The following is a 12,963-nucleotide window of genomic DNA, read 5'->3' as shown; positions in this document are numbered from 1 at the left end:
ACACACACACACACACACACACACACACACACACACACACACGATGGTGGCTAATGTGTTAATTTGATTGTAGAAGTCATTATAAAATTTGTATAAATATAAAATGATCACATTGAATGCTTTTTTTGGTTGTTGTAAATTATACCCCCAAACAGTTGGAAAAATAACCCAGTAAACCCAAAAGACATGAGACTTTTCTCAGCTCACATGGAAAACTGATCTCAGTGATTCATATTTATGCTTGGCATACTGCTGTCTTCCAGAGGCTTAGTTATAATTGATCAGTTGAGTGTTGATGCATCATAGCAAATCTTACCTCAGAAAAAGTGTTCTACTGTGATTTGAACCCGGAAGTGTGGCTGCATCTCTAGGCTGACAGTGTGTTGGTCACCCTAGTGTGCTTCTGGTGGCTCTGTGTCTCCCTGAGAAGACTGTTCTCTCACATCGAGAGCTTTTCTGAGAAGTCTTGTGATTGATGAGGAAACCAAAAGTCACAGAGATTAATTATTTGCTTATCCAAAGTTTAGCTTATAGAAAAACAGACTTAATCAGATTCCTTTTTTGAGCTAGTACTGGCTTGCAGTTTCTCTGCTGTTATTTTTATTATTTAACCCCCCCCCCAAAAAAAAAAAAAACAAACCTTAAGATTTACCTGGATGCAAGAATACTTCTCTGTTATAGTTACATAACTACATATTTTTTTTGTGTCTGAGTTCTTTTTTTTTTTTTTTAATTTTATGTGCATTGGTGTTTTGCCTGCATGTATGTCTGTGGGTATCAGCTCGTGAAGTTACAGACAGTTGTGAGCTGCCGTGTGGGTGCTGGGAATTGAACCCAGATCCTCTGGAAGAGCAGTCAGTGCTCTTAACTGCTGAGCCATCTCTCCAGCCTGATCTGATTTCTTTCACATACATCTTTTTGTAGCAGGTACTAGGACTTCATTCCTTTTTATATAATTACATGAATGGATATGCCATATTTTCTCACCCGTTTATTAGTTGCTATTTAAATCATGTCTACTTTGGGATATTATAAATAATTATGTTACACATTCTCATAAGCAAGTTTTTGTATGAGTAAATATTTTCAGTTCTCTTGAGCACATGCAGTACCTGAAGGTTCAACTCTTCCATCAAATTTAGGATTTCGGGAAACTACCAACTTGTTTATCCAAGTGATGATACCATTTACACTTTCTAGTGAGACCATTTATACCCCCACCAATAGTGCATGAAGGGTTGGGTTTCTCTCTTCACCACTTTTCACTCTGCCTTTTTTCACTGTAGTGTGTGTATCTTTGTCTATCCAGTGGCATTTCATTGCATATCCCTAACTACTGATGGTGAACAGTTTCGGTATGCTTTTGGCTTTTGCTTATCTTCTTTTAAACAATCCCTGTTTATATATTTTGTCAGTTTTTTTCTTAACTGGTGTTATATTTTCTCATTTGGCTATGAGTTATTTATATATTATATTCTCCCCTTGTACAAGTCCCTTGTCAGCTCTGATTGGCTAATTTTCCTCCCTTCCCCCATTCTGTGACACCTCTTTCACCTCTTGGTGATGTTCTTTGATTCTGTCATTGCTTTCTTGTAGTCTGTAACTGAGGGCAGCAGCTGTCAGACCCTTAATATATAGTCATGGCTGGTGCTTAGTGTCAGCTCAGTACTGAAGAGGGTTTTGTAGCATATTGTAAGTAAGCATATGCCCCCCAGACAAGGTGCATCTCTCTTATGTCGGGGACAGCAAATAATATATACAAGCAGCAGACACAGATTTTCTGGTCTTTCATTTAAGAGGTGAAGCCATTAGAGATAACACTAGGTTCTCTCTGTTTTCCTAGATCCTCTGAATGGTTCTGGTGCTTTTTGCTTATAATTTTAGTGAGTGGCTTTCTAATGAAGAAGAGATTTTTTTTTTTCTTACTTCTTATGGAAAGCTCTTCAAGTAGTCTGTAAAACTTTTCCATTATTTACTGTTATAGCCATAAGAATCTTTACAAGACACATTGTATACAGTCTTTTAATTGAAAAGGCCAGATGTTGCCAATGAAGTCTCTAGGTATTTAGGAAGCTCCAGCTGTGTGCTCAATATTGGTCTGTGTCTCTCCGCAGTGTTGGCACTTGAATTTGAATGACATGTATCCCAGAAAATATGGTTTCTAAATTCCCATAAATCATACACACATTTTTCATAAATTATGGAAAATGAAATATAAATACAAATATTCCATGCTCTGTAATAAATAGTTGTGTTAATTGTTGAATTATTGAATCAAGAAGCTTTTAGCATCACTTTCCTCCCTAAAGTCCTTGACAGACTGACCTCCCTTTACATTGTCAGACTTTAAAGTTAGGACATCATTTTAAAGACCTTCCACTTAATGGCTTAGTCCCCACTGGTCAGTAAGCAGCTCCTTGAGTTTATTATAAATTTTGGCAGGAAATTTCTAGGTCACCAGAGGACTCTTGATTAAATTACTCCTGAAGTGCACTAATTGGCCCTTTCACAGTGCTTAGGGAATTCCAAGGAGACACTGAGCACCCAGCACAGTTTTGTCCATTCAGATCCAACTTAGCCATCTTTTCTTGATTTTTGTTTTAGCAAGCCATTTTTTTTTATCTCCTTCAATTTCTGTTGATTGTAGTTTCTGATGAAGAATTGAAAAGAAGAGTAGCTGAGGAGCTGGCATTGGAGCAAGCCAAGAAGGAATCAGAAAACCAGAGACGGTAAGTTCCATGGAACCTCAGGTTTGCCTGGACTTGTGACATGCAGCAATTTTTAAGGAAGGTTTATTTACTTTATTTTATGTGTAAGAGTGCCTTGCTTGCTTATGTATCTATGCACTGCCTATGTTCCTGGTTCTTCTAGAGGTCAGAACAGGGCATTGATCCTCTGGAACTGGAAGTAGAGACAGTTGTGAGTAACAGTGTAGGTCCTCTGTCTGCAACTACAGCAGATATTCTTAACTGTTGATTTAAAACAAAACAACAACAAAACCACTTTATTTTTTGTATGGCAGAACTCCAAAATGTGCTGAACATATACGTTTAACTCTTTTGCTTTGGGGTTATGGTTGGTAGAGCCTTAAATAATTTAATATGAGCTTTGTTTTCTTAACATATGGAAAATAGTTTCCAAAGATTCCCTAGGAATATTTAAATTTCTAAAAGAATATGTTTAAGATTGAATATTGAATTGTTCATTACTGTATATTAAAATGGATACTTTATAGGTTATGATGAATATTGTATGTCACACATATTTGGATTAACAAATAGCATTAATTAGTAATATACCAACTTTAAAAAGTTGAGATGCATTGGGATGGGAGGAGGGAGGGAACCATGGGGGGGGATACAAAGTGAGTAAAGTGTAATTAATAAAGAAAAATTAAAAAAAAGGAAAAAAAGGTTGAAATGCTATAGATTTTTGCATAGTTGAAAATGAAAGCCGTCTGTAATTCTGTCTTGCATAAATAACCACTCTTTCTATGTTATTCTTATGTTATTCCTATTCCTTGTTATTGTTACTATTATTAGCACTATAAGGAATAATAGCTAAAAGAATGGTCATTGAAGTGACAGAGTTAAAGCCTGGAACCAATCCATTACCATCCCGGGGGAAGTGATGCATGCATCATGGTACAAGCCTTCAGTGGAACACTAGACAGTCATGTTGATTCATGTGTGCTTTTTCAAATAATTTGCAGGAGCCATAGACTTGGGAGGAGCTGGGGAGAGAAGCAGTATGCAGAACAGCACAGACATCACATATAAACTAAACACATGTGTTTTAAAAGGGTGCTACTTTCTAAAGATATACTACGGTGCTCATTCATACAATTGCGCATATACTTTCTAACTCAAGATCAGAGTCAAGTGCTTCCCACTGTGCAGGTTCGATCTCATGTGTTATTTTCCCACTGGGAGCAGTAGGCACATGCCTGCATGGAGCAGGAGCTTAGAACCTATTTATAATTCATTTGACAAAGCTAGTAAAAGGAAACTTTGGATTGGATTGAAGTCCTCATCTGCCATAAGACCTTCAATTCTTTGGTCTTAATGACTTAAATTCTTTGGTCCTTCATTTCATTTCATTCTAAGTTTGAACTTAGAATGTATTCATACTACATATGGAAAAGAATATAAGCTGTCCAGGAAGTCCACCATTTTTCTAAGGAAATAAATAAAAGGTTATTACTTAAAAAATTGTGATATAATTAACACTTCCAGAAGGATATGTATCTATATAGTGGTTTCCTATGAAATACGTTATAATTATTTAATTGGTTTAGGTTGATAGAGTATATATAATTAGTGAAGTTTAAATATTAAAAAATTCACAGCAGTTTCATTAAGAAGTAAACCCAGCACATTGTAACATTTCTTATATCTTGAAATTATATTTTCTTTAATTAAATTTTATTTTCATAAGTATTTTTTTGGGGCGGCATCAAATTCATGTTTACTTTGCTAACTGTATTTCAGGAGTTCTCTTGTCTTCTTTTATTCTCATATAGTGCTGGCTTTTTCTTCAAGTAATTCACTGTGGTAGTATGTGTGCGTTTCCCTTCCTTAATTGACTCCCGTGTGCTCTGCTCTTGCCCATGAAAGGGAAGGGCAGGTGAGTTGAATGAAAGGTGCCGGTGAGGGCCACTTTCATATCTCCTGTGGAATGAGGTTGGCACCTATATGTAACCTGAAGAAGTGAGTATTGATAAGGGGTTTATTTTCCGTCGCCTTTTCAGAGAGCAGAGGGTGGTGCAGCTGTTATATTGTTATTTTTTTCTTTTAAAAAATGTTTTGCTTGAAGTCTTCTTTACGACAACCCCAGCTGTCAAATCTTGGCAAAAAGTATGTGTTCTTCTATATGACACTTGGAAGAATCTATAGCTCTCCCTCCATCCCCCCCCCCTTTTTTTCTTCTTCCCTTCACCAGAGAAGAAACTTAGCACAAGCATTAAGAAAGTTTTCAGTTCAGTCTTTTAAAAGCAGCATCTTGGTGTGATAGTGCCTTTATGCATTGTCGTGTCTGTTGCCTAAATTTGAATAAAGACTTCTGGGTAATTCTTCCAAATAGTTCTTCATGCTATTGCATTGTCATCTGTATAAATCCTGTTGATCAAGTTTCTTTTCCCTCAAATGCACACAGAACCAGCTACAAGTTCTCCAGGGGGTTAGATCTGAACAAAGGTACACAGACAAGTAAATTTCAAATATACCTGTTTGAGAAGCACATTGAAATTAATTTCCACTGTGATACTTGATATTTTTCTTTATAGAATTATTATTGTAACACCACATACTAGTTTTTAATTGATGCAAAGCATTGAATGTTCTAATGGATTGCCATGTAATGTTTTCATGGACTTGTGCACTGTGTAATATTCAGTCATGGTATATCTGTCTCTCTTCTTAATTATTTCTTATTTCTGTGAGGTGAAAATGTTTGCCTTTTTTTTTTTTTTAAGTGTAATCTTTTTCTTAAGCAATTTTTAAAGCTCATTCAAAACCAGAGACAAGTACAGGAATTCCCACTGGCACAGTGCTCTGTCAGGCACTGAGTGGTGTGTCGAAGCAGGAAGATTTAACAGGCTGGTGAGCTTTGCAGCAGAGAAATAGCCCAAAATGTCTTCTGTAAGGACAGTTTAACTCATGACCTTGTTTCAGGGAGTATTCTTTGGACCAAAAGATCAAACCTTAACTCTTAACTTAGGAAGCCGGATAGTTCAGAAAGGAAGGCTGAAGAACCACTCACTCATTAGCTAGGGGAGATTGGAACTAGCTAAGCCTTAGAAGCGAAGCCATTTCTCGCCAGGAGATCCAGATGAGGGTTGCTTAACAAAGTGGGTAGTGGGTGGTGGAATCACACTGAATTGAAGAGGCCATTGATTTCAAGATGTACCATTGAGAAAAAAAAAATGGCTGCAGATTATGATAGTGTTTAATTTTTTAGAATTTCTTATTAAAATAACCCCTTTAAGACTAAATTTTGAAAACAACAACAACAACAAAACAATCCATATACACCTGTATTCATAAGCGAAATAAATTGGCTAAGGCAGTGGTTCTCAACTGGGAAATGTTGGTCTCCAGGGGACATTTGGCAGTATTTAAGAGGCATTTTTGGCTGTCACACTTGTCATATCTTTTCTAGTAGATGGCATTCAAGATGCTTTTAAATATTGTGTAGTTCAAAGGATAGACTCCTTCCTACCAGCAACAAGAATCATCTGGCTAAAATGCAAGTTGTGCCAACAGTGAGGTCCCTGGGTTCAAGCCTTTTCCAGGCCTTTTTACACTGGGCTTTACTTACCTGATTCACATTTGGATGCTCAGTCTTGATATCCTTGTTTTCCCATATATCATATTCTGTGCCTCCAAAACCTTGGTGATGTAGCATTCTTTAAAGGATTGCTCACCTACCACTCGGCAGATTTCCAAGTTGCTGACACCACTTCTGCAAATTTTGATGCTCTGTGCAAATGGTGATACCCGAGGCAGGACTGCCTCTCTGCAGGCAGGAGTACCTCAGGCATGTGGAAGTGTGGAAAGTATGTGTTGGTGAAATCAGCCCATATGTGTGCCAGGCCATGAGATCTATCAGAGTGGATGGCACCTTGGCAGGCTTGCCTTGCATTCCTCCTGGAGCAGATGCTCTTTTTCTGCTGTTCTGAGTAGTCATGGCATACACATTTAGACAAAATCATGTAAGCCAAGTAGATTTCTTCAGTCCATTCTGATTTATTCCCACTTTTAGATTCTGTTCCTTTATTTCTTATGCTGGCTTTCCCTGTGAGGAATCCTTATTAGAGTCATAGGGCTACAGGAACCTGTGTCATATGCTCATTAACCCACAAAACAACCACCACATCTGTATGGACTTTCCATTCACTGTAGATCTGTGGGGCACTGGGCTGCTTTGCTGAGTTAGTAAGTTCATGCTCTTGAATTACTGATGATAAGCCTCCATGCTTAAAGCCTTTTGTCTAATTTGGAATCATGCATTTGCTCATCAAAACGTGATGGCTGGAGTGGTCGATTGGCCTGCTGCTGAGGGGCCAGAGGAGCTAACCTGTTTTTGCTGGGACAGTCTGTTGTGTGTGCAGGCTGAGGTTGTCCATACTGCTTGTGGACAACCTACAGCAGGCCAGTGTCAAAAGGCACAGTATACTATGTGACAGTGTGAACATAGTTTTTAAAAATGTGATTTCTGTCTCCGCCTGTTCTGCTTTCAAAAAGCCAATCTCTGACAGCAAGAAAAATGTGACTACTTTTGACCTTTGACCCTTGGCATTTAAATTTGACCTCTTTACCTATAAAGCCAAGTGAGAGTATTTTAGTTTTAATAACCTTTTTTCAAGAAATCAAGAAAATAGTGATGCAGCTAGCTGTCCGCTAAGCGAGTTCCTGCCTTTTGTTTTTGAATGGTATCAGTTAAGATCTACCCTCAGATTTAGTACTTTGGAAAATTACACTAGATCCATTGAATCTTAACTTAGTTTAACAAGTGGTTTAACAAATTAGTCATACATTTTATCAGCTGTCTTCTTGCATAACATGGTTCCCTTATTTTTCCATTGATAGCAGTATGGACGCCAGAAATAGGGCTTAAAAAATTCTTGTATCTTTTAGTTCCTTGTGATAGCAAAATCCATGGTAATGTTACCTTCTGTCTAAATCCATTTTGTTTAATAATTTTTGACTTTATTGTTAGATACATTCAGCCTTTTGAGGAAAAAGCTAAAATATGGGGGAGGGAAGAGTTTTCTAGACAAACAGTGTTGTGAGTTATAGTCATGTTTAAACTGTGTAAGTAGTCATGTACTGAATTGTTGTGTTTCTGGCCTAGAAAACGCTCATAGATAGTTTGCAGTTGAATGAAATCCAGGCATGGAAAATACGGACCACAGTTGTCTTTCTGGGAGGGACTGTCCAGGGCCTGTAGTTTTATACTCACACTTTTCCATTCCATTATGCTTCAAAGCTCTCATCATTCTGAACGCCATAGGAGATCATATCCTAACCCTTAGTGTGTCTCTGCTGGAAGGGTTCCCACATGCTGCGTATGTTCTAGGTTTTGGGATCTGGGCCATCTGCCACTGCCATCTTTTCAGTGGCACTTCTTTGTAGCAGAGATAACTGCCTTCCTACAGTTTATAGAAGGGTGGATAGTCCACTCTCGAGACTTGTGAATATCTTGTCATTTTTTTCCAAACTTGTTTTTTTTGTGTGTGTGTGTGTGTGTGTTGATGCTCTGCTGCTGAGGAATCCTGCTCTAGGTCCCATTTCAGAAGTTGTTTTCACATGGCAAGAATCTCAGAGTAGGAAAACTGAAGCCAATCAAGCATGCCATCAAAATCTGTAACTTTTTTACTTCTAATTGCAGCAGTGATGTTCAACCACGTATTGTTCAGATGTTTCTCTTGACAGTAATTACAGCGTTTTCTCCCATGAAATATAGTGTTTGAAGTAATTTTTGCCGAAAATGGTTTCTCTGTGTGGAAGTGTCTGGGAAAACATTTCTCATTGTTCTATTGTCGTTCATGTTGAAGTTTCTCCATTACCTGGAACAGTCCAGGTTTTCCCTTTCTTTGGGTGGGAGAGAGAGTTGTAAGGTACTCTTTGTATCATTTGTTATTTCTTTATTAATGCTTATCCAAAGCATTGTTGCTTTTATTAAAATAGGTAGCAGTGAGATGGACTGCAGCAGAGCCAGGTCAGAACTGGACTTCACACAGTCCATTGCTGAGGTGATGGTAGCCCATTGTTCCTCATCATTACGTAAACACTTACAGGAAATCTAGCGTGCTGGCTGATGCAGGCTGGCTGTAGCCAAGCCAATGAACTGAGCTCTGTCTGCTCTTTTCTCTCAATTCTTCTTTCTAGAGAATGAGCTTCATCTTTGCAGCTCTCCTGCTATCTTGGTACTTTGTTCAGGAAGCGCATTTACAGTATGAGGGATGTGTGTGTGTGTGTGTGTTTGTTCCCTAAAGAGCATTTGCGGGTAGGCTCTTACCCTGGTTAGTTTTAGAAGATGGGTGAGCCATGGCCTGATGTTTGTCTCTTTACGTCTAGAAGTCCATCCTTGCAGGCAGTAGTTCACATAAGCTGGGCCTAGCCCTGGCTGATCTCAGTTCTGGGCCATCTGAAGGCCATCTGCTGGGCCTGCTGCTGATGCTTTGTTAGAAGTGTTAAAAAGCTACCCAAGCTGCCTGTGAGGACCATGTCTGAGTCCATGGCTATGCAGTAGCAGGGGTCTGTGTCACAGTCCATGGCTCGAATCACCACTAAAGAACATGGGGATGTCCCTGGTTGGGATAGCTACTGCGGACAACATGGATGTCCAGGGCTGTGTGTAACTGGCCCTGCCCCTCACTGGATGCAGTGCTCTGGAGAGCTGAGTCCGTCTTTTACCAGCAGCAGCACTAGGGAGAGTGGTCCTGTGCCTCACCCAGGCAGCACAGGGGATCTGGTCCTGTTGGAGCCTCAGTGTATGAATGTGGGAGAGCTGACCCCGCCACTCACCTGCTATGGGGTGGCACCGGTGTAGAAATGATATCCATCCATATCCCTCCTCCCCCAGCCCTCTCAGTCAGTCCAGCCTTGCCCCTAACCAGCGGGCACTCAGTGGGCCCTGCACCCACTGCACTTGCCTGGACAATACAGCAGAACTGACCCTGGTGGCAGGGGCGCAGGCGAGCCAGCCCCGAGGATGAGAATGTATGTGGGCTGGCCCCACCATGCACCTGCTTTCCTCCCTTGCTCCTCACCACCTGCGGCAGTCTGGAGAGCTGTCTCTGCCTCTGACAGCTGCAACACTCAGGAGAGTGGGCTCTCCACCTCACTTGAGCAACACAGTACAGATGGTCCTGATGGCAGGTGGTGGGGGAGAGGGTAAGTGAGCTGGTCCTGAGGGTATGAGGGAGGAGGGCTGGCCCCACCACCCTTCTGACGTGCGGTGGCTTGGGTGCTGGGAGGGGGTGGAGATGCCCTCTGCCCCTTTACCTGTTGCTCCCTGAGGCAGTCATGAGAGCTGCAGAGCTGGCTCTGCCCTTCACCAGCTGCAGACTCAGGAGAGTGGATCCTGCACCTCTCCTGGGCAGCACAACGGTGCTGGTCCTGGTTGAGGAGAGTAGGTGAGCCAGTCCTGATGGCAAGAACATGGGAGAGCTGACCCCGCCACTCGTCTGCCATGGAGTGGAGTGGGTGCAGGGTTGATGTTTTCCCTTTCCACCCCTCACCACACCTGCAGTAGCCTGGAGAGCCGGGTGGGGGTGGGGGGGTCGGTCATGATAGCAGGAGAGCTGTCACAACCCCTCAACAGGCTGCAGCGCTTGGGAAAGTGGGCTCTGCACCTTGACTGGGCAACACAGTGGAGCTGGCTCTGGAGGTGAGGGTGTGGGTGAGCTGGCCCCAAGGGTATGAGAGCTGGAGTGCTGACCCTGCCTCCTGCCTATGGCGACACTGGGTCAGAACAGTGCTGGAGAGTTCACCCTGATGGTGTGGATAAGGGAGAGCTGGTGGGTTGACCAGCTCAGCTACTACCCAGGCCCGGATCTGGAGCTCTGAACTGGCCTACCCCCAAATCTATATCATCTGTGAATGGTTGGGACCAGTCCTGCTGATCCAAAGCTGCAGGATCTCTATGACACATGGCAATAACAGGACAACCAAGAGGAGTCCTAATTAGGATCCAATATTGATGGTGTCACAGAAACCAGAGATCTTGAACCAGACCAATGACTCATTGCAATGAACATTTGCAAGTGAAGATGTGTGGACAGGGGGGTGTACTGTGGGTCATACTGTGACATACTGCAGCTTCTAGAACGAGATATTTTCTATGTTTTTGATTGTGTTGTTTGTGTGTGCCTGATTTATTGGGGAAGAAGGTTGCAAGGGCAAAGGGCAGATATGAAGGGATGGGGAGATGAATGGGACTTGGGTGCATGATGTGAAACTCACAAAGAATCAATAAAAATTTAAAAGAAAGAAAAATTAATATGTTTATTTAAAAAAGTATCAAAACGTTCATCTTTGGGTAGAGGCTGTTCACTTGGAAAGATGTTCAGAGAGGGCCAGCGCCTCCCCTTTCCTCTCCTGATTTTCTTTGTCAGCTGTGCCCTGAGTGGGAAAGCAGTTCAAGTGACAGAGCTGTGAATCACATGCCAATTTCATCTCACCTTAGGCTTTCATTGGCTTTTTTCCCCCGTTATAAGTAGTGACTGCTTTCCTTGTCTTTGAAAACTAGCCTGTAAGTCACTATTTTGGGCTTGTTTGTGTGAATTCTTTTAGTAATGGTTGCAATTTGAATTTATTGTTAGTTCTCTTTTACTTAATACTGGGGCTGTTTTCTAGATAGCATAGTGGAGAATATGCTGAAGGAGCCAGTCCCTGCTTTGTGAACTTGAGAGATCAGGATCTACTCCTGGTCATGCTCATGGTAATGTTGAGTAAGAGCAACTCATGCACGTGTATGGTGGGGAGGCAGCCACTTCTCAGGAAATGGGAGTGACAGAGGTGTGATGTTTATTTTCATCAGTAGCTGCAAAGCAGAAATCATCTTGGTTCATTTTTCCTCTCTATTCATCCTTTGAATAGACTTCGAAAAAACAAAATCAAAAAAGCAAAAGCCCAGGAAACTTATGGAATTAAGGAACCACCCAAATGGCTTGCTGTTTTGGTTTGGGTGGTGCTTGCTGTGTTGGACTTGGGCTTATGGTGCATATCTCTACTGTGTGTTTGACCTTCTTGAGAAAGTCAGAGCTGTCACACAGTGCTCACGCAGGCCTAAAAAGTTAGCTGCTGGGGCAGTTTGCCTTTGAAACTAGTCTGTTGAATTCCTCCATCGAAGTGTGTGTAGCTACCATGAGAACAGTTTATTAGTTATATACTATTTACAGTTGCTTTCTTCCATATAAACTATCTCGAGCCTCCAGGCTTCAACTATTTCATTTGGAGAGTTTTTCAATTTACCTCATTAAAATGGTTTTAGTGTGATTTTAGTGTCAAGTATAATGTAGAAAAATGAAAGTTGGCCATGTAAATATTTCAACTAACAAGTTAAATTCAGGTTTCAACGTGAATTCTCAAAACATCGTTTAGAGTTCTTATTTCCTAGCTTTCTATATTTTGTGAGTGCTGATTCTATCAAAACAAAGTCTCTTAAAAACCAAGAACTTACATTTCATTTTGCCTCCCTGGTGGGGTTGATGGATTAAAACCAAACTACATCAAAACAGTAACAAAAAAAAAAATCACTGAAATCACCAATTTAATGTGAGAAATGTGTATTAATTAAAAAGCCATTATCCAACTGAGTTTCTGTGACTCTTTTATTATTTCTACAGAATGAGATTGCTTTGACTAAGAAAGGTCATTTCTCAAAGTACTGAAAACATAGATAATATTTGGTTTGTAGAAAAATGTACCAAAGAAGTATGCCTCATCTTCACTGTTTTGTTCTTGTGCTATAAAACCACTCACCAGTCTTATCCCAGGGGTGATGTAGTCTTATGTTTAAAGTAAGCAAGGTTGACAGTACTAGCTGTTCTCCCTACTCAGTTTATAGAGATCTCAAGTAGACTTTAATTTTGATAATAAACACCATTTAAGAATATGTTCCCAGACAGACATGGTGGTTGCTACTTGCCTGTAATCTTAGTACTGGGGGTATGAGGATTACAAATTCAAGGGCAACTAAGGGTACACAGTGACAGTGTATTTCAGAACAAACAAGATGATCACTAATTGCACGGAATGGTAAGCTCACAGTTGCATATACTTTGTTTGTCCAAACACTTTGTATACCAGTTGACAGTCTTATCCTTGTACTCTTGTGAGGCTAATTCTGACTTGTTGGTCTCCTCACTTTGTGGACGAAATGACTAAAGCATAGAGTTGACTTGCTAAATAGTCAAGGTGGCAGAGAGAGTAAGAGTTGGGCTGGATCCATCCT

General features: G+C 40.7%; 1 protein-coding gene across 2 annotated transcripts in view; it reads left to right on the top strand.

The window, feature by feature from the left end:
* Chchd3 (coiled-coil-helix-coiled-coil-helix domain containing 3) overlaps positions 1–12,963 on the top strand; it is a 260,092-nt gene that overhangs the window by 41,118 nt on the left and 206,011 nt on the right. For both annotated transcript variants that reach the window (XM_055602161.1, XM_055602160.1), the window contains exon 3: positions 2,648–2,729. In XM_055602161.1, coding sequence (XP_055458136.1) covers positions 2,648–2,729 — 82 coding nt within the window. The remainder of the gene's footprint in view (positions 1–2,647; positions 2,730–12,963) is intronic.

This window comes from Psammomys obesus, unplaced genomic scaffold (assembly GCF_907164565.1).
Source record: "Psammomys obesus unplaced genomic scaffold, mPsaObe1.curated_primary_1811, whole genome shotgun sequence".
Lineage (NCBI taxonomy): Eukaryota > Metazoa > Chordata > Mammalia > Rodentia > Muridae > Psammomys > Psammomys obesus.
This window is presented reverse-complemented; position numbering and strand designations above follow the sequence as displayed.